This window comes from Aotus nancymaae, unplaced genomic scaffold (assembly GCF_030222135.1).
Source record: "Aotus nancymaae isolate 86718 unplaced genomic scaffold, 86718_ANA_hifiasm-v0.15.2.pri h1tg000014l, whole genome shotgun sequence".
Taxonomy (NCBI): Eukaryota; Metazoa; Chordata; class Mammalia; order Primates; family Aotidae; genus Aotus; species Aotus nancymaae.
Window position 1 is genome coordinate 89,283,608 of NW_026988425.1, and position 21,586 is coordinate 89,305,193.

At 41.5% G+C, this 21,586-nt stretch overlaps 1 protein-coding gene across 4 annotated transcripts in view; it reads left to right on the forward strand.

Moving 5' to 3' along the window:
• Window positions 1–1,455: 1,455 nt before the first annotated feature.
• The window catches only part of LOC105707067 (endoplasmic reticulum aminopeptidase 1), a 47,631-nt gene continuing 27,500 nt past the window's right edge, over window positions 1,456–21,586 (forward strand). For 3 of the 4 annotated variants that reach the window (XR_010342617.1, XM_012437830.3, XM_012437832.3), the window contains exons 1-10: window positions 1,456–1,508; window positions 7,456–7,992; window positions 10,064–10,202; window positions 13,603–13,737; window positions 15,754–15,874; window positions 16,937–17,091; window positions 17,408–17,521; window positions 18,672–18,803; window positions 20,204–20,335; window positions 20,474–20,545. Coding sequence is in view for 3 of the 4 variants with exons in the window: in XM_012437830.3 (XP_012293253.2) it covers window positions 7,469–7,992; window positions 10,064–10,202; window positions 13,603–13,737; window positions 15,754–15,874; window positions 16,937–17,091; window positions 17,408–17,521; window positions 18,672–18,803; window positions 20,204–20,335; window positions 20,474–20,545 (1,524 nt within the window). In the remaining variant the exon portion in view is untranslated. Of the gene's footprint in view, window positions 1,509–6,911; window positions 7,007–7,455; window positions 7,993–10,063; window positions 10,203–13,602; window positions 13,738–15,753; window positions 15,875–16,936; window positions 17,092–17,407; window positions 17,522–18,671; window positions 18,804–20,203; window positions 20,336–20,473; window positions 20,546–21,586 lie in introns of those variants that run through there. The other variant, XM_012437831.3, reaches the window with a different exon arrangement.

Genomic DNA, 21,586 nt, shown 5'->3' on the forward strand with positions numbered 1-21,586 from the left:
TTATATGAGAACATGCTGAGGCTTCAGGCCCTTGCCTCAGCTCTTGCGGGATTTTCCCCCAACACCCTTCTTTAGCATATGATCAAGAAATAACACTAAAAACGGACAACCAATAGCCCTCGGGGGTGCTCTGCCTATTAGTAGCCATTTTTTTATTCCTTCCTTTTCTTAATTACTTGCTTTCACTTCACTCCATGGACTCCCCTCAAATTCTTTCTTGCAAAATCTAAGAACCCTCTCTTGGGGTCTGGATCGGGGCCCCTTTCTGGTAATGAACTTGTAGCATTTGGTGTTTTAATGTTTGTGTTTCCTTGGCTTGTTACCTCGTTTACTCTCAACTGTTTAAAGGTGGGCTTTTTGGCCATTTTATGCAGCTATAATTGTTCTTAGAGGAGTGAAGAAATGACCATTTACTTTGAAAAATAGAGGGAACGTGTTGATGAGGGAAACAGCCAATCCTTAGGGTACAGTGCCTCTTGGTAGTGCAGGAAAATCCTGGGGGCCATCTCTAACCTGCCCTCCTCCGCTACAGCACTTCCCACTGTAGTCATTCTCTACCGAAGCCCCAGAGGGTGCAGCATTTTGCTACAACAGAGTACTTCTGGGGGCCAGGCTCGGTGGCTCACGCCTGTAATTCCAGCACTTTGAGGGGCGAGGCGGGTGGATCACGAGGTCAGGAGTTTGAGACCCGTCTGACCAATACGGTGAAACCCCCTCTCTACTAAAAATACAAAAATTAGCCGGGCATGGTAGTATGCGCCCGTAACCCCAGCTACTCGGGAGGCTGACGCAGGAGAATCGCTTGAACCCGGCAGGTGAAGTTTGCAGTGAGCTAAGATCCCGCCACTGCACTCTAGCCTTGGCGAGAGAGCGAGACTCTGCCTCAAAAAAACAAACAACAACAACAACAAAACCCAGAGTACTTCTGGGTTCCTGTTTCTTTAGGAGGCGGGCCAAGAGCTCTGAGCCCATTTGCAGGGGCGGGGTGACGGACACCTAGCAAGTCCAATGGGCATCGAGCGCGTCTAGGCTTGGCGGACTGTGAGCGCCAGCCTGGCCTTGGTCCCCAACTTGATCACTGGCCCTTTGCTGCACGTCCCTTGCCTTCGCAACGCTAAACAATTAAAAAAAAATAAAAATAAAGGACAAAAACAGGAACCATCTCAAAACACACACAGAAGGATCCGCGTTCAGAAAGGCGTGAACCTCCCCGCCTGATCCCCCATGTCGCATCCTACAGCTTCCCGGGCGTGCAGCGCCCATTTACCAATTCCCTTTCTGGGAGCTGCGGTCTCCCTCGCTCGGCCCCACTCGGGGTTACCCTTTCCCCAACTCCCGCCTTAGCCAGGGGCTTTCCCGCCGGCAGCTACGGCTCCGGCCGAAGCGCCGCTCCACGCCCGCCTGCCGCTCCTCGGGCTCCACTTTCACTTTCGGTCCGGGGCGGCGAGGCTTGCGGCGGTGGCGGCGGCGGCGGCGGCGCGAGGGTGAGCCCGGCCCCAGACCCTCAGGTACAGCGCGCTCGAGCCGCGGGGAGGGGACTGCGGGCCCGGAGGAGAGCGCGACACCCGCCTTTTCCCTGAGCCCGCGGGGGAGGCCTGAAGGCCTGAAGGCCTGGGGCGCAGGAGGAGGGAGGTAGGGCGCGGGAGGGGCGTGGGGGAGTGGCTGGCTAGGCCCAGGTTTGCGGGGTGCCCGGCGGGTCTGCGAGGTGTCTAGCGGGTCGGCAGCGGGCCCACCCCTGCCGGTCCGAGTCCCGGTTCCCGTTCCTCCGGGCGCGTGGCCGGCGCGCCTGCTCCGCGGGTCTCCCCGCTGTTCCGCCGGCGGGAGCCTCCCTCCGCGCTCCGCCTAGCGCTTGTGTGCCTGTCTGCCCTGCAGGCCATCGAGCCCGCGCGGGGCGGGCGGCAGGGTCAGGCCGAGGAGGGCACCTGCCCGGAGCTGCCAGAGAAACCCAGAGGCTTTGGGTTAACGACTCGGTGGGGTGGAACGCGCGGGCCGTGTGTATCCTCAAGGTCACTTCGCTCCTTGCTTCTCCTGTTCTGGTTGGCAGTTCTCTCTTCCCCCTTCGCTGTGGCTCTGGCTGGGTTTATTCAGCTAAAGCTCCCCTTTTGACGCAAATTAGAAGTTCCGTATATGGGTGCCTCACTGGCCAGGCGGGCCTGAAAGTTAATTTCATGAGGGGGCGGGGAAGAGCACACACTCTTTAAGCTTTTGGATTTCTTTGTATAGGCTAGGTTCAGAAAGAAATTGTCTGTTTGCTATTAAACACCTAGAGTATTCGCCTCAACTCAGGACATGGTCAACAACTAACAAAACAAAACAAAAAAACTTTAATGTTGGGCAAAGTTGTCTCTTCCCTAAAGATTTGGAATTATACTAAGTAGCACATTTTCATGTGGGGCCCGAATGGAAACATTCTAGTATTTTTTTTTTTTTTTCGAATTCAATCCAGCATTTTTATTAGTTACCAACAGTGCTTGTTAATTTCATTATTCAGAAAACTTTGGAAGAACTTCCATGATGATGATCTATTTCATATCCTATAGTGCCCCAATAAAAGGAAGGGTGAAATAACCCAACCAGTTGCCCCTGACTTCCTTGGTGATGGGGAAAAGTTGGAATCACCTCATGCAGCTCAAATAACGTTCCTAAAATATCTTGAACTCTTCCTTGCTGTGAAGTAATTGTGACAGATGCTTTAGTTTGATCAGAGGCCAAAGGACAATTATTTTTAAACCTTTAAAGGAATATAGTCAAGTACAGAAAAGTCCTTTAAAACTCCTATTTGCGGGCTCTAAACCTGCCTACTTGATATTTCTCCTTAAATATCTCATGGACATCACAAATTAAACATATTAAAAAATGAACTCAAGATTTCTTCTCCTCCCCTTTAAATCTCTTCCACCTCTAGGCGTCTCCATCTCAATAAAGAGCACCTGTGACTACCCAGATGTTAATTCAAGAAACCTGGCAGTCATCCCTGATCATTTTCTCCCTCATCCCCGACTTCCAATCCACTGCAAATGTGAATGTCGAATCCATCTATAGTGTATTCTCTCTCTCCCGTCTCCCCTCTCTCAGCATCACCCCAGCACAAGCCACAAGCCTACTTTATCTAGACTACTAACTGGTCTCTTGGCCTTTACTCTTGCTTCCTTTCAGTCTTCCATTTTTCACACAGCAACTGGGTTGATTTTCTTGCAACATGAAAGAAACCCTAAGACCTCCTAACTCAAAACCCTTCTAGCAGCTTCTCATTGCATTTAGGATGCCATCTGAAATCCTTAACCTGCATTTAAGGCTGTGTGATACTCTGGCCCCTGCCTGCGTCTCCTGTTGCATCTTTGCCTTGAACTTGTGTTTAAGTTCACTGGCTTTCATAACCAATGCTTTCTACTGCCTCTGAGCCTGCAAAATGCTTGCTGTTGTCCCTACTTGGAACACGCTCCCTGTCCCTCTTTTCTCAGTTAACTTGTGTCTGTTAAGTCTCAGCTAAAATATTCTCAGAGTGCCCAGTGGAAATTAGTCTATTGTTATTCTCTTCTGGTATATGTGTGTGTTTTCCTTTATATCTCTAATCACAATTAGTTGCTATATAAATTCTTCTGTAAAACTCCCACCTCTGATTTTAAGTTCTTTGAGATCGGGGACCTGTGCTGCCTTGTACTGCTAATACCCAGAAAAAGACCTCCCACATAATAGGCTCTCAATAAGCGTTTGTGGAATGAATGATTGAAAATGTTTTAACTCATTTAATCTTTACCACAATCTTGTGAGAGAGGTATTATTATTATTTCATTTCACACATGAAGAAAATGAAATTGGGATTAAATAACTTGCACAGTAGGTGGCAGAGCAAGAACTCAAAGCCGGGTATTCTGGCTGTAAGCCTAATATGTATGTTACTGTATCTTTATAATTTTGCATGTATATGTATGTATGTATGTATGTATATATCTGTGTGTGTGTGTGTGTGTGTGTAACCATATTTGTAGAAAAAAATCAGAGACTACTACTTGGCATTCTAAATAAAACTGTGCATTGTGAGTCTTGATAACATGCAAAGGAAAAATGAGTAGAGCACCACATGGTAAATCAGAAAGTAAAAGCAGAAGTTTAAGAAGAGATCTTACACCAGGCGCAGTGGCTCACACCTGTAATCCCAGCACTATGGGAGCTGGGGCAGTAGATGACCTGAGCTCAGGAGTTTGAGACCAGACTGGCCAACTGGTGAAACCCTGTCTCTACTAAAAATACAAAAATTAGCCGGGCGTGGTGGCACATACCTGTAATCCCAGCTACTTGGGAGATTGAGGCATGAGAATTCCTTGAACCCTGGAGGGAGAGGTTGCAGTGAGCTGAGGTTGCACCACTGCACTCCAGCTTGGGTGACAGAGTGAGACTCCATCTTAAAACAAAACAAAATAAAATAAATCGAAGAGATCTTGATGAAGCTGAAAAAGCAGGGAGTTTATACTCACACAGACTTGGATTGCATTCCAACAAGTTGTGTGAACTTGGCAAAGTTACATGAATGTTTCTTTGCTTCAGTCACCCCACCTTGAAATGAGAATAATAGGCTATTAGAGAGAGTGAACATGTGCAAAGTGTCTGGCACTTTGGAGGAGCTTAGTAAATATTCTTTTTCCTCCTTGGCTTTTATTCCTTTAAGTGTTAGTAGAGTTTAACTTCAAAGAGAATTGTACTTCTCTTGGGAAGAGCTGCTGATGTTGAGTAGACTACTGTTTTTGAGAGCTTTCTTTTTTTTTAACTTCATCCCTTTCAGAAAATTAAAACCAGACCCTAAAAGACCAGCCAGAACCATGAAATGCCGTGTTTCAATTTGGAACACTTACTATTGGAAGCAAAGCCAAACGAGCAAATTTTTCAGGAGAAGAGCTAAACACATTGGAACATGGTCACAAAATCTTGGATGTAGCCTACTGTTGGGAATTAATAGGAGAATTTATCACCGAAGCCCTCTGTTCACTACATGGAGTTTTTACCACACCCCAGTCATGTGCAAAATGTTTTTTTTTTTTTTTTTTTTTTTTTTTTACCAAGCCCCACTCATGCACTGCATCCTCCTTGAGGCACAACTGTTTGTCTTTGGCCCCTGCATGGACCCAACCCTGTAAAGCCTCTGATACCAGGTCTCAGTACCAACCCCTTCGGCAGCCCATCAGCCTTTCTGTCAGCTCAGAACCAGTTGGAATTTCTGGATCTCCTCTGGGGCTGTTGGAGATCTCTCAGAGTCCTTACATGCTTGAATCTGCCACCTTCACAGAGCCCTCTGGATCCCATCTTGGGGCAAGGGCAGTGCTCATTAAGCTGTTGCTGCCAGTAGTTCCATATGGAAAGCAGAACGCAAGTTCCATTTACTCTCTAGTTCCCCAACTAAAAAGGAAAAAAAAGTTCTCTCTGTTCACACTTCCTGTCTCATCTGGGTGGTGCCTTTTAAACTGGGATTATGAGATTTCCAAGACTCTCTTTACTGTGTAGGTATTCTGTTTAGCCTCCAGATTGCTCCAGAGGTAAGGAGAAGGGAGGTCCCTTGAGCTGTGCATTTGGGAAGGTAGCAAGGAAGTGAGGGGTTAAAGAAAGTACATCAGCCATTGCCTTGAAGTATATCTCATCACATATAGTTGAAGGGGGAAAGCCAGGGTTTGGCCGGGATGAGCTGTTCAACCTTGGCTTCTCAGTAAAATCTCTGGACAGTTTTTATTTAAAAAAAAAAAAAAGAAAACAAAAAAACCCAAAACCAGAAATCAAACAATCCAGAAAACCATACCCTGACCTTATCACCATAGATTCCAGTCTAATTGTTGTCAATAAGGACTCAGGCATTCACAATTTTAAAAGCTTCCTAGGTCACATTCATATGCAGCCAGAGTTGAGAAACTTGACATCTCAGAGAAGGAGAATTCCATGTACTGTGAACACTTTGAGGGATCCACATTGTAGGGTTGCTGCTTTTCCCAGCTGGAGCAAGAGGTGATGGGCCAATCACTTGCATTCACCTGGTAGGGCCCCGCTTGGCAAACGCCTATTAGAAAGGTATGTTTTTGTATAAGAGAAATAAAAACTTATGTTTGATTCTTGGGGCATGGATTGCCAACTCCCTTAAAATTCACTTTGCTTTTATGTCTGATGGCTGTTAAAATGGAGTGCAAAATATGGTCTGCAGCATGACTCCCACATGTTCTTGGCAGAATCTTGGAATTACTCTTTTCCCTGCCTTTCATATAACCATTCTCCATCAAGTCCTCTGGGAGTTCCCTTCTGTCCACATCAATTGCCTGAGCTGCCTATATGTCCCCGCTTTGTGGCTTAGCTCCTGCCCTGGTTTGCTCTACCTGTGATGCTGTTAATGCTCTCCTTCGTTTAGAAATCTAACATATCCTTTCACAGTCAAATGCTTTTGTGTGAAGGCATCCCAAGGAGTCACCGTAGTCAGTCACTCTTTCTCTTTGGAAATATAATTTCATTCTTCCCAACACCTTTTGTTATTATATTAAAAATATTTTATTATTATTAAATATTAAAATTTAATATTATATTAAAAATATTTTACACTTTTGTTATTATATTAAAAATATTTTACACTTTCCATATTGTGTTTTATTATTTGTGCCTGAGTGTTTTCTGTCCTTCCAGATTTTGAAGTTTTTGAGGGTAGGGGTTCAGTGTCTTGTGTATTATTTTATCCCACACAGGACTCCACACACTGCCTGTGTGTAACAGGCATTCAACACATACTTGGTGGATGATTGTAAGACAGAGTCTGGGTGACTGATACGTTTGTCACAAACTACTGGGAAAATTGAACCCTTTAAGCTCTTCCTGGCTAAATAAATACGTAATTAACTTTTGGCATGACGATTTGAGGAAGACACTATTATTAAAGGTTGCCATTACTCGCAGGGGCAGTGGAGACCTCATTCTAGTGGTGTCGGCAGCAGTGTCGGCATTTGATTTCCAGGACATGACAGTGGCTCTCTCCAAGGTCCAGGTCAGTGGGGAGTGGTAGCTTGATCAGATGTTCCTCTCATTTGGTTTTGGTTTTGCCTATTTCATGAGCTTGGTTTCCCAAATTCCTGGAACTCTGGACCCATTCAGTGAGCCACTCAGGATCCCCTAATGATTCCCTTTCTGCTTACATCAGCCAGAGCTTGCTTGTTCTATTGCTTAAAACCAAGAACCCTGACACGTAGAGTTAATTTAAACTTTGAACATCAAATGATGCTTTCTACTAGGTGTTAATGATTGTTGCTAACCATAAACGTCTTCCTTACATGAAACCATAACATAGGGAAGGTCCCTTTATTTTCTGGAAAAGATGTAGTACTTTTGGAAGTTTGTGTCTATTTCTGTGAATGCTGGGGATACATGCTGAAATTATGTTGTGTCAGTAACATTTTAGTGACATGTATTTTTGCTTTTGTACCTTTGTTCCACTAGGTAGAGCAAGAAGATGGTATTTCCGTCCCTCAGGTGGTCCCTTGCAACAATGTCATTTCTGCTTTCTTCACTGTTGGCTCTCTTAACTGTGTCCACTCCTTCATGGTGTCAGAGCAGTGAAGCATCTCCAAAAGGTAGTAATGGGACACCATTTCCTTGGGATAAAATTCGACTTCCTGAGTACATCATCCCAGTTCATTATAATCTTCTGATCCATGCAAACCTCACCAACTTGACCTTCTGGGGAACCACGGAAGTAGAAATCACAGCCAGTCAGCCCACCAGCACCATCATTCTGCATAGTCACCACCTGCAGATATCTAAGGCCACCCTCAGGAAGGGAACTGGAGAGAGGCTGTCAGAAGAACCGCTGCAGGTCCTGGAACACCAGGCTCAGGAGCAAATCGCGCTGCTGGCTCCCGAGCCCCTCCTTGTTGGGCTCCCGTACACAGTTGTCGTTCACTATGCTGGCAATCTTTCAGAGAATTTCCACGGATTTTACAAAAGCACCTACAGAACCAAGGAAGGGGAACTGAGGTATTTTTTTTTTCTCTTTTTTTTTTAAACTGCAAGTGCTGTCCATGCTAAATTCATTATTTCAGATGGATTGTCTTTTAAAATTCCCTTTGTTGTTGAACTTTTTCTTCGGTTTTGCTTTTGCATCTTCTTTATAGTGTTAAAAATGGCTTTTTCCCTTGCTTTTAAATCTCATTTTAAAATTCCATTTTAACCAATTTTTTCCCCTAGGTCTATCAGAGTGAATATCTATTTGTTTATGTAGTTAGATTTCAGACACATAATAAACACGCTTCATTTTCCTGACCCGTGCATTCATTTCCTAGGGCTGTTGTAATGAAGCACCACAGACTGGGTGGCTATAAGCAACTAAATGTGTTCTCTCTCAGGTCTGGAGACTGGAAGTCTGAAATCAAGGTGTCAGCAGGCCCGTGCTCCCTCCAGACACGGGGTAGAATCCCTCCTTGTGTCTTCCCAGCATCTGGTGGTGGCCTTGGACCTCTGGCACTCCATGCCTCACGCTGCATGTTCGTTCCAGTCTCTCCTTCTGTTGTCCCATGGCCATTCTGTTTCCCTGTATCCCAGTCTCCATCATCTTATAAGGAAACCAGCCATACCGGATTAGGGCCCAGCCTGGTGGCCACTTCTTCACTCAATTATACCTGTAAAGACCCTATGTTCAAATAAGGTCACGTGCACAGATACCACGGGTTTGGACTTCAGCAAATCCTATTAGCAGCCTATTAGAGGGAATACTTTCATCTCCGTTAAAACTTTTTTAGAGATCTCTACTCAACTTGCTTTGATTCTGTTTTTAAGGAGGAGACTTATTTGCGGGAGATTTTGTGCCGAGTTTTAAAATGAAATTTTATTTATTAGTAGATTATACTAATTTGTTTTTCAATTTTATCAAGGTAAAAAAGTAAAATTTATTTCACTCACAGCCCCCTCAACTAACCACTGCTTCTATTTCAGTGGAATATTCTCCCAGACTTCTTTCTGGGTGTGCATATATGTTATTTTATATAAATGGAATTGTTATATTTTCTCTTTTACAAGGAAAAATTTTTGACTTAATATGTTGGGAAGATGTTTTATATAAATGATTATTACAGGCATCATTTTAATGATTTTATTAAAATATATGTTTGTACATTAATATCTCCAATCCTTTGGCAATAGAAATGAAAGTATTTTCAACTTTTCAGTATCAACAACACTTTGGTGAACGTCTTTGTAAATTATTTCTTTAGAATAAATGCCTAGAAGTAAAATTGGTAAAATCAAAGAGCCTATACATTTTTGATCTCTTGACATTTTTTCTCACCCTTCACCAATACTATATATTGGCAGTCTTCTTAGAGCAAAAAAGGCTCCAAAATAATTTTAATTTACATAACTTTGATTAAGGAAGTTGAGCAGCTTTTGATATGTTTCTTAATGATTTGTAGGTTCTTCTTTCATTAATTGCCTGTTTATGAACTTTGACTTTGCCTGAGATTCCCTTGGTTGTTGGGTATTCTTTTACACAGTTTTAGGATCTCACTATCTGTTAAAGCTATTAACTCTTCCTCTCTTCCTCACATACTTCTTAAATGAATTTTCCCAGTTTTGTTTCCTTTTTTTTTTTTTGAGACAGGGTCTGGTTCTGTCACCCAGCCTGGAGTGCAATGGTGCAATCTCAGGTCACGGAAACCTCCGCCTCCTGGGCTCAAACCATCCTCTCACCTCTGCCTCCCAAGTAGCTAGGACTACAGGCATGCACTACCATGCTTGGCTAATTTTTGTATTTTTGGTAGAGATGGGGTTTCACTATGTTGCCCAGGTTGGTCTCACACTCCTGAACTCAAGTAGTCCTCCCACCTCGGCCTCCCAAAAAAATGTTAGGATTATAGGCGTAAGCCACCGTGACCATGCCTGGCCTAACTTATCTTTTAACTTAGTTTATGATAGCTTTTGTCATGTAAAATATTTTTAGTAGTAAAATTCATCAATCTTATAGTAACTTTAGGAATTAAAAAGCAAACAAACACCTGGTTTAGAGTTCCTGGTGCTTCATGCTCAATTTTTATTTCACCTGCCTTAATTTTAGGATACTTGCATCAACACAATTTGAACCCACTGCAGCTAGAATGGCCTTTCCCTGCTTTGATGAACCTGCCTTCAAAGCAAGCTTCTCAATCAAAATTAGAAGAGAGCCAAGGCACCTAGCCATCTCCAATATGCCATTGGTGAGTCTGCACTCCTAGGTATTTTCTACAGGAAAATCTGCTGATTCTCTGTGACTTACATTACCCCAGGAACAGTCAACATTGGGTCACCTGTTTTGTTTTATTGCCTGGCAGATAGTTGCTAACTTTTCTTTTCATTTACACCCTATGCTTTTGTTTCAAGCCACAGTTATATGTAATCAAAGTAAAAATTGCCCCTAAAAATGCAAGATTTCAGTAACAGTGACATTCCAGGTTATACATGCTGATAGGAGGGAAGTGGTGTAAGAAATTCAGGTCAGGTTTAAATAGTAGTGCCCTTCACAAAGCACTTTCACCCTCATTTTCTCATATGATCTTTTAAAATTATTTTAAAGAGAATGCTTTGTTAATAAGGCCATATTTTTAGCATATAGTTATTTTCTATAATTTCCATATGCAATATAGTAATATTCACTATATAATTTGTAACTGAATGTACAAAATTAGGCAGACAGAAAAAGAGAATAAAAGTAATCTTTTCCAAATATTATGCTGCTAAAGGTAAGTAATGATAGATTGCTTAGCTTCCCAAGGGAAACCATTATTGTCCAATTTCAAAGCCGATGTGGACAGCATTGCCTCTGATTTTTAAAAGTTGCTAGAAGATGACCATGCCAAATGAATAAAACTATTCAGTGCCATTATCCTTTGATTCTGGTAGTTTAGAAAAGCATCAGCTGGGTCGTCATTCTGCAACTGGTGCGTAACACCTTCTGTAAGCACATCCTTTGTTCAGAGAAACTCACTGGGGATGAGACTCAGGGTAGAACAGGCTTTGCCTAGAGTCCTGAGGGATGGACATCTTCATCCCTGTGCTGACCAGGGAAGCAGTATTTTAGCATGGAGAGACACTGAGAGCCGCAGACCAACCTCCAGTATGGCACTTCCCAACCTTAAAACTCTACACCTGCCTTCGAGTACCATAAGGATGTCTTCTTCAAACAAGATTCGAATCTCCCATCCCCATGCCAGAGGGCTATCTTCTGTGAAAAACACTCATCTGCAAATTCCTACCAGCCATGAACTTTTGTCCCCACTTCACCCTTGTGTATGAAAAGACAAGAAACAATTACGCTATTTGTCTAATATAAATTTAAAATACAGAATGTGCTTTTTCAAAATATAGTCCTCTCCCCCAGTTTTATGGTGTTCCTCCCTGGGACAGAAGTGAGTTCTTGAATTGGTGAGTCATAGTTCTGGGAGAACAAAGGATCAGGGCTGGGAAGGAGACAGGAGAGACTGAAGGACCAAACAGGATTAGAGGAGAAATTTGTAGGCTTGTAGAAGGAAGGCCTGCAGCTTTGGAAGCTCCATGAACATGCTACAGTCTAAATACATGAGTATCCAGGATCCACTTGTTGAAGATAGGAAAACTTATTCTTTTTTTTTTTTTTAAGATAGGGAGACTTCTAATGCAAGCTTGTCCCTTTGGACAGGAACACTTCTCACTAACAGAAATCTAGTATGAGTGGTCTGAGCTCAAGCTGCAGATGTTGAGCTGAGGGAGAGAACAATGGGGTCTCAAAATATCCTTTTAGAGACCAGAAAAACAAAATATATACCATTGGAACATTGAAGCTTTGGGGCATGGGGCAGAAATTAACCACATTTAAATTTGAATTAATTTAATCACATTACTTTCCTAATAATTAACAGAACGAGAGATGGAAATTTTTGGCCAGGTGCGGTGGCTCATGCCTGTAATCCCAGTACTTTGGGAGGCTGAGGCAGGTGGAGCACCTGAGGTCAGGAGTTCAAGACCAGCCTGGCCACCATGGTAAAACCCTGTCTCTACTGAAAATACAGAATTAGCCAGGCATGGTGGCATATGCCTGTAATCCCAGCTACTTGGGGGACTGAGGCAGGAGAGTCGCTTGAACTCGGAAGGCAGAGGTTGCAGTGAGCCGAGATCATGTCATTGCACTCTAGCCTGGGTGACAGAGCGAGACTCTGTGAAAAAAAGAAAAAAAAAAAGAAAAGGAAATTTTTGTTGTGGGTGGGCAGAACCAGAATGCATTTAAAAAGAAAAGATGATTTGAGAGCAATCAAATCATCTTTGATTTGATGAAGGGAAGATTACTTCCTTTCAGAGTAATCTCAGGCTGTCTAGCAGAATTAGTTTGAATGACCAAATGGTGACCAGAAGTTGGTGGCTGATGGGTATTAAGAAGGATGAGGGCCAGGTGAGGTGGCTTATGTTTGTAATCCTAGTACTTTGGGAGGCAGAAGAAGAGGATTACTTGAGGTCAGCAGTCCAAGACTAGCCAGGGCAACATAGCAGGACCCTATCTCTCTAAAAAAAAGAGATGAGGGCATAGCAATAGACAAGAATATAGGATTACAGGAAGAATGCCTGTTATCATGGTTTCACCCAGCTAATCCTGGGTGGTTCTTTCTCCAAGGTCTCATCTCAGTGCTTTTTATTGCTGAGGTATTAGACTTTCTTCTTTGGGTGCAGGCCTCCAAGACTGTACCTCTGTTAACCATACCCCACCTTTACTCTCTGATTGCACTTAAAAAGGTGATTCCAATGAAGCAAATCTAAGTTTGGAAGAAGCTTTGCAGGATCAGGCTCAGGTATAGGTATTTTCAATTATACAGAAGAACGGAAGCTCTTTTTAGGTACTACAGGGTTATGTATTTTCCCCATTGAGTATATGCTTGCAATTGCATTTCCAGATAATTCTCAAACCTGTATTTAAGGACATGTGGACTAGCCACATCTTGGCAAAACTCACAGTCTCAGTTTTGCTTTGTCTCATCCATGTTATCAATTCACATATGCCAGATATTAGTCTGTTTGCAATCATCTGAATTATTTAAAAGAAGTTGAGTGTTGATAGTTGCACAACTTTATGATCACATTAAGAGCCACTGAATTGTAAACTTTAAAATGGTAAGTTTTATGGTATGTGAATTATATCTCAATAAAAAAGAAATTGAATAGAACAGTTTGACCTTAATATCTAAATTACAATTAGATATTGGAAAGATAACTTTTAAAGTAATTATAGAAGTGTCATTAGACAGGGTCTGGCTCTGTTGCCCAGGCAGGGGTGCAGTGGGTCAATCTTGGTTCACTGCAACCTCCACCTTGTTGGCTCAAGCCATCCTCCCACCTCAGCCTCCCCAGTAGCTGGGACCACAGGCATGCACTACCCACAGGGCTAATTTTTGTATTTTTTTTGTATAGACAAGGTTTCCTCATGTTGCTCAGGCTGGTTCCAAACTCCTGAGCTCAAGCAATCTGCCTGCCTTGGATTCCCCAAGTGCTAGGATTGATATACTTTTAATATTATGTTTGGTAATTGGGAATTTTCTTATGTTTGGTGTATTGGATAATTGGATTACTTGATAATTTGAATTATTCTGATTTTAGGTGAAATCTGTGACTATTGCTGAAGGACTCATAGAAGACCATTTTGATGTCACTGTGAAGATGAGCACCTATCTGGTGGCCTTCATTATTTCAGATTTTGCGTCTGTCAGCAAGATGACCAAAAGTGGAGTCAAGGTGAGTCTAGGATTCTCACATATGATGACCAACTTGCTCTGGTTTGCCTGGTTGTGCTGGTTTTAAAACTGGAAGTCTGGCTGAGTGCAGTGGCTCATGCCTGTAAACCCAACACTGGGAGACTGAGGCAAAAGAATTGCTTGAGGCCACAGGTTTGAGACCGCCCTGGACAACATAGTGAAAACCTGTCTCTGCAAAAAATAAAATAAAATAATTAGCCAGGCATGGTTCCTTGTGGCTATTAGTCCTAGCTGCTAGGGAGGCTGAGGTGGGAGGATCCCTTGACGCCAGGAGTTTGAGGCTTCAATGAGGTATGATTGTGCCTTCCAGCCTGGGCAACAGGGCAAAACCATGTGTCTAAACAAACAAACAAAAAACCAAATAACAAAATCCTGGAAGTCCTGCATCCTGGGAACCTCCTCAATCTGAGGCAAACCAGGATGGTTGGCCAGCCTATTGTCACAGATGCTGATTTGTATAGTGAAGTTCTAATAACAACATGGAGAGAGTGTGGCCTGGCCTGAGTCGTGATCCTGACTTCACCGCTGACTGACTCTCTGACCTTGGCCTATTTCCTCTGGAACTTAGCATTTACTTCTTTGGAAGGTATAACTTGGACTAGATCCTGCAATAGTCTCTAAGGTTGCTTCTGGTTATTTCTTTCTGCAGTTTGGAAGTAAATGTTACTATCTGGCAGGGGATTTCTGGCTATGATAAGGAAGATAGAGAACCTGCTTGAAATAATAGCCCGAGGCCATGGGAAGGGCATTTGGGCCAGGGAATACTGGAATGCTGGAGAGAAAAATCTTGTTCCAAGGAGCAGGTGTTCCTCATCTGGGTACTGTTGCTTAGTGAGCAACCTATACAACTGTGTGCCATGGCTCGGAATGCAAACAGGTTTTTCTGAGGGGAGGAGGGGATGCTTTATTTGAAGATACCTTATATATTTGTGCTGGTTTTCACTGAGGCCTGAATAGATGGGGATTCACTGCTGAATTGCTTTTGTTCCTCTAGTGCTGAGGCTTCTTATTCTTGTGGAGATATCTTTACTTACTTGGTGATTTGAAGGTGACTTGAGACCTTGATGAAGGGAACATTCTTAATTCAGCAGTGAAACTATCAGCAAAAACACCTGCCTATTGTTTTGCAACTTATCTGAATCTCTTAGAAATAATTATTTTAATAATGTCTAGTCTATACTAATATTTTTAATTCTTTAATTTCTTTAAACACATTAAGCATACATATTATATATTCTGTGTCTGGTAATTGTTTTATCTGAAGTCTTTGTGTATCTGATTTTGTGGTTTGTTGTTTCTGCTGGCTCTTGCTTATGGTATCTTGTTTCTTTGTTTGTATTGTGAATTATGTCTGTGAGCTTATGTTGCCTGATTCTAAAATGGATTATTCCAGAGAGAAAATGTATTTGCTCTTGCAGAGTAAGTACTCTTGGGAGTACTTACTGGCCCAGGGATCACTTTACTTGTAGTTTCCTTGAGAAAGGGTAGTTATTTCTAGTTTACCTTTACACTGAGGGCCTGGCCTTTGGGTTCTAGCTTTATGCAGGGGTTGTATGTCTTGTTAGACTTTCTACTTTGGGCAGGCCCTGGACTTGGTCTCTTATCTCCTGAGTCCTTCAATGCCATAAGAACCAAAGCTCAAGTGAAGCTGTATTGTGCTAGTGCCTTCGGGCTAAAGCTGGTTACAGTGCTCACAGGACATCAGAGGGTCCAGCTGTCATTTCGCTTTTGCTTCTGAATCTTCCTTTCTCATTTGCCATCTCATAAACACATGTAAGAAGACTTTGTATATGTTATCCAGCATTTGTCATTGTTTTCAGAAGGGGGATTGATCAGGAACAGTCAGCATTAATGCAAGAAATGGAATTCCCAATTATTTTCTTCAATATTGGCAACTGTCTCCCACAATATAAAGACATTAATGTCAGTCTTCTATACAATGTGGAGAGAAGCCACTTAAGGTATTTGCATTCCTTTCTTGTGCCTTTCTCTTTAGGTTTCTGTATATGCTGTGCCAGACAAGATAAATCAAGCAGATTATGCACTGGATGCTGCAGTGACTCTTCTAGAATTTTATGAGGATTATTTCAGCATACCATATCCCCTACCCAAACAAGGTAGAGATTTTGCACAGATATTACACACGACGTTTGATGAACACAGTCATAGATTTGTCATTATAATTGGTGCATCCCTGTGATTACCTCAGCAGCCCCTCAAGCCATAAAAACCCCAGCAAGTGACAAACCTGCAGTTGATCTTTCTGAGCATCTCCTCACCCTTGATGTGTACAGTAACTTCTAGTGATAGTGAAGAAAGCAGATCTTCGTACAGTTCCTGAGGCACATGGCATGGGGACTCTTGCCTTCTGATTTTATTAGTGGGCAGACAGCAAAGGGAAGAAGCCACATTTTTTTCATTCCTGGCACCTGCTTGGCAGGAACACAGAGGATGCTCAACAAACTGTTTTGAATGAATAGATTTATATGGTGTAAGACACTCTGCATTTTCTTTCTTACATGAGCCCTTAAAACTATTGTGGGTCTTGAGCATCCAAAATAGAGTGGATTGTTACAATTGTTAAGTTTTTCAATTTCCAAACTCATCATCAGAAGGTTAGAAATGGACTCAAGAGGCCTGAAGAGACCTGGTACGGTGGCTCATGTCTTGTAATCTCAGCAATTTGGGAGGCCTAGGCAGGTGGATTACTTGAGCCCAGGAGTTTGAGACCAGCCTGGGCAACATGGCAAAACCTGGTTTCCACAAAAAATACAAAAAAATTAGCTGAGTATGGGGGTGCACTCCTGTAGTCTCAGCTACTTGGGAGGCTAAGGTGGGAGGATCACCTGAGCTTGGGAGGTTGAGGCTGCAGTGAGGTGTAATTACGCCACTGCAAATGCACTCCAGTATGGGTGACAGAGTGAGACCCTGTTTCCAAAAACAAAAAAAAGGTCTGAGATGCAAGTCTGATTTTGCCACATATACGGCAAAGTGATGCTGAGTCACTGAGCCTCTTTTTCTCAATTGTGAAAGGTTCTTCCATTCTAGAGCTCCATGATTCTGCACAGGTAGCTTAGCTTTTCCTTTGGTTCAAACACCTATCCATTCTGAAGATTAGTATGTTCAGGGGAATGTGTAGCTTAGAGATTGATAATGTATTTTATTACTTCCTTCCCAAGATCTTGCTGCTATTCCCGACTTTCAATCTGGTGCTATGGAAAACTGGGGACTGACAACATACAGAGAATCTGCTCTGTTGTTTGATCCAGAAAAGTCTTCTGCATCAAGTAAGCTTGGCATCACAATGATTGTGGCCCATGAACTGGCTCACCAGGTATAAGCTCACTCATACTTTTAAAAAGTATAAACTATGTTTTTATTGCTTTTATGGGACATATTTGTGCTTTGTCTTTTTTTCTTAGGAAAAACTGTTTCTGCAAAGCATTAGGTTTAATGTCTTATAAAAGTTTTTTATTTTTACCATCATTAAATATTCGTCCTGTAAATATATGTTAACATTCATAAACTTATATTAGACATCTAAAATATACTTCTTTCTGAATGTCTTTGTTAATGGCTGCCAATCTAGATAATAGATATTCGGTCTCCATGAAAATGTGTGAATAAACTGAGTCATGTTGTCCTTTTAGTGGTTTGGGAACCTGGTCACTATGGAATGGTGGAATGACCTTTGGCTAAATGAGGGGTTTGCCAAATTTATGGAGTTTGTGTCTGTCAGCGTGACCCATCCTGAACTGAAAGTTGTAAGTACTTATTTATCTTTTTACATGTTAGGTTAATGTGTTTTGTTCAATATTGCTAGAAAATATTTCCCAATCTTTTATTATAGAACTTAGAAAAATATTTCATTGATAATTTCCTTGACAATTTAGATGTGAATCATGTTGCAAAAATGCTAGTGAACTTTCAAGATATATCACGAAGACTTATTTACAAACTCAGTTGTGAATCTGTGATTGTTTGGAAATTGTCAAATTTTATCTTTCTTAATATCAAAGAAATAGAAATGATGGCAGCCTAAACATTCCATTTCATTTTCCCAACCTTCAGGTTGCTTATTGCAGAATTATTAGGTACACATTGCTATTATCTCAATAGGACGCTATTTGCCAAATCAAATGAGTTATACTTAAGGTAACTGTACATTTGATTGTATAACAACCTAGGCTTCTGGGTCACAAATTTATTGCTTTGGAACTGCTATATGGTTTGTTTTTTTAAATCACCATGTTTAACTTGAGAAAATCACATATAGCAAAATTAAACTTACTTTATGTAAAATTTTTTTATCCTACTCCAATGATTCTTTCCATTTGTGAATACTTATTACTTCCTATTTTCATCTGCCTGTATACATAATTATAAAGTATATATCAATATTGCACGATAATGGATCATAAATATTTTCTTATGTTTCTGTATAATCTTTAGTAATAACAATGATTATGAATACATATTATCCTATTGAGCTAATGTGCTCTAATAAAGCAGGTTAAGGTTCTCTGTTTCTTTTCATCACATGTTTTTAAAGCTAAATATTTTTGCTCTAAAATGGTATAGACAATGTTGAAATTACCATACAGTTTAGTTTCGTGTTTTGTTGCTGTTTGGCTATAGGCATAATGGTTTCATTTTTAGGTTAATATGAAATTTTCTTTATTCTAAAGTATTTAAGATGAACAAAATCTGTAATGTTTACCTAAAATCATTGTTTCTTAGGTGGTTTTTAGAAGATAGTAATTCTATTTTGTTTCATAAATATTAGGAAAGATGGAATAGGTTTGCCCCAAAACGTGAAGTATAGGCTTCTCGCCTCAGATAAACTTACCTCCTTTGACATTTTTTATCTAAATGTAAATCATAGGCGATGTTTTCTTTCTTCTGTCTCAATAGAAAGATTATTTCTTTGGCAAATGTTTCAGTGCGATGGAGGTAGATGCTTTAAATTCCTCACACCCTGTGTCTACACCTGTGGAGAATCCTGCTCAGATCCAGGAGATGTTTGATGGTGTTTCTTATGATAAGGTAAAAGTAGATTGAGTATAGGGATATAGTTTGGATACTAAAGTTATACATACTGGGGTGGAGAAGTTATAGGCAAGTTTGTGGGGTTAAACCCAGATTGAATGCCTTCTCTCTTGACCCCGGCTGGCTACAGTTAACTCTTTTAGTCCTAACTTGCAGTTTGGCTCATAACCTTAAAGATCATTTTATGGGAAATTCTTCATATACTCTTTCTTGGGTTGAAAATTCATGGCTTACAGAACCTCTGCTTTTATGCATCATTCAACAAATAGGTGTTTATTGAGCATCAACTTTGTACTAGATAAAAATTCCTGCCCTCGTGTAGCTTACTTTTCAGGACCTTCAGAAACAGTTAATATCGTTGAAATGCAAATAACTGTCTTGCACAGTGTGTTTAGTAACAGAATTGAGGATTGTTGCCAACAATTTAATAATTGGGATTTTATGTAAAAATCTAGATTTCTAGCTTCTCTTGTGGGAGAAAAAGGAGGATTTGGCTGCTGTATTTCCTTTGCAGCATAAGCTGGAGCTAAGTTGTTCACTCTTTGTAAGATCGGGGCTCTGCTTTTCCACTTTCCCTACCGTTCCTAACTGTTCTACCATCTTCTTTTCATTGAGGCTGAGAATGAGTTGCCATTTGTCATCTGTGCTTGGCTGTTGTTTTGATAGCAAACAGAAATGTGTTTCTTGCTTGCATGTTTCCATTGGAAGTCCAGGGGAAAAAGAATGTAAGAGCATTCTTCTTATCCTTGGACTACTTCTTTCATTTATATACCCTGTCATATGCCGCTGGAGGCATTTGAGTTTGTGACTCACCATTCGTGGTAATGGGAGTGGAGAGGAAAAGAGCCCTTTGCCCAGGAATACAGGGTGTCTGGGAATACTCCTGTCCCCCTTCTCATTGTGACTCCAGCCCCATCAGCCCTCCGGTGCTCTAGGCTGCCTGGGCTCCCTGGACATATCCACTTTTCCTTCCCTGGCATCTACCTCTGCTTCCATCTCTAGTGTTCCACCCCTTGTTGTACCTGCCTGTCTCTAGACCTGCCCTGAAGTGGCAGTGGGAGAGCCAGGTCCAATGTTTGATCAACACCATTATTCACTCACATGTGAACAAAGGGAGTTGACAGATGCTGCTAATTTACCCCATGGGGAGGCATGGCTCCTGACAGAAAATAAGGGCTTCAGTGGGCTGAGAGCATAAACAATCACATTAGACAAATCCCCTGCCTAAACAGGTCCAGGTTTAACCTGCTTACCCTGTTTCACAAATTGCCAGACATTAACACTGTTACTGCAGTTGCATTTTCTAAGAAATGTGTTTTATTGCAAAAGAATATGTGATTTCAGATGAGATTGCAACCAAAAACTGTAGATAACAATTATTTCTATTATCTTTTCAGGGAGCTTGTATTCTGAATATGCTAAGGGAGTATCTTAGTGCTGATACATTTAAAATTGGCATTGTACAGTATCTCCAGAAGCATAGCTATAAAAATACAAAAAACGAGGACCTGTGGGATAGTATGGCAAGTGTGAGTATGTTTTTGAATATCTCTGCATTTGGGATTGACAGGCTTATCATCTTGTTTTGTTTTCCCTGCATCATGTTAATCCCTCTGAGATTTGTTTTCTATAGAAATAAGAGTGATGTGTTTATTTTTGGGTTTTAGATTTGCCCTACAGATGGCGTACAAGAGATGGATGGCTTTTGCTCTAGAAGTCAGCATTCATCTTCATCCTCAGTAAGTTTCTACATCTCGACATGTTCCCCCAAGCACATTGTTTTACTACATATTCTTTGAAAGATAGCTCTGTGCCAGACTTTCTGAGGTTCTTGATTATATCACCCTCATTCCAGATAAGACTGCTTTAAACTATACCAGACTCAATCTTTTTCAATTTTTCTGAAAATGTATCTATACAGGAGGGTTGCAGAGCTTTCTTTGGTAATGCTTCTCACTGGTACTAATTTCTTCAGCTTCATTTTGGACAGCAGTGGATTTATGGCATATTTCTATAGCAGATTATGGCTGCTTTGTAGCAGTCAAAAGGATATGTCAGTCATTTCTAGAGCTCTGCATTTGTACAAAGATTTGTCAGTGAGCATTCTTGAACACTTGCCATGTATCAGGCACATGTTAAGCACTTACATGTATTATCTCCTTTACTCTTCATAATAAACCCATGAGCCGGGGACTATTACTATCCCTATTTTTAAAGTTGAGAACATGAAATCCAAAGACATATGATTGGTAAATTGCAGAGGAGAGGTTTGAAGTTAGATCTAACTCACATTTTTAACTGCTACGCTATAAAGTTTTCATAACCTCGAGTCACATAACAGCCTGAGTCTCTTTATCTGGTCTTATGGGATGTTTTCAGGGGAAGCTGAGGATGAGTCTGGAGATTCAACAGAATTTTATCTTTCTTTTTTCTTTTTATATTTTTATTTTCTTGGCTTTTTTTGTTTCTAGAAATTGGTTTATTCAGTAGTTTCTGGATTCGTCCTGTGGCACATTTTATCTTTATACTACCTCTTTTTTTTTTTTTTTTTTGAGACAGAGTCTCACTCTGTCACCCAGGCTGGAATGCAGTGGTGCGATGTCACCTCACTATAGCCTCTGCCTCTGCGGTTCCAGTGATTCTCTTGCCTCAGCCTCCCAGGTAGCTGGGATTACAGGCACACACCACTATGCCCAGCTAATTTTTGTATTCTTAGTAGAGACGGAATTTCACCATATTGACCAGACTGGTGTCGAACTTGTGACCTCAAGTGATCTGCC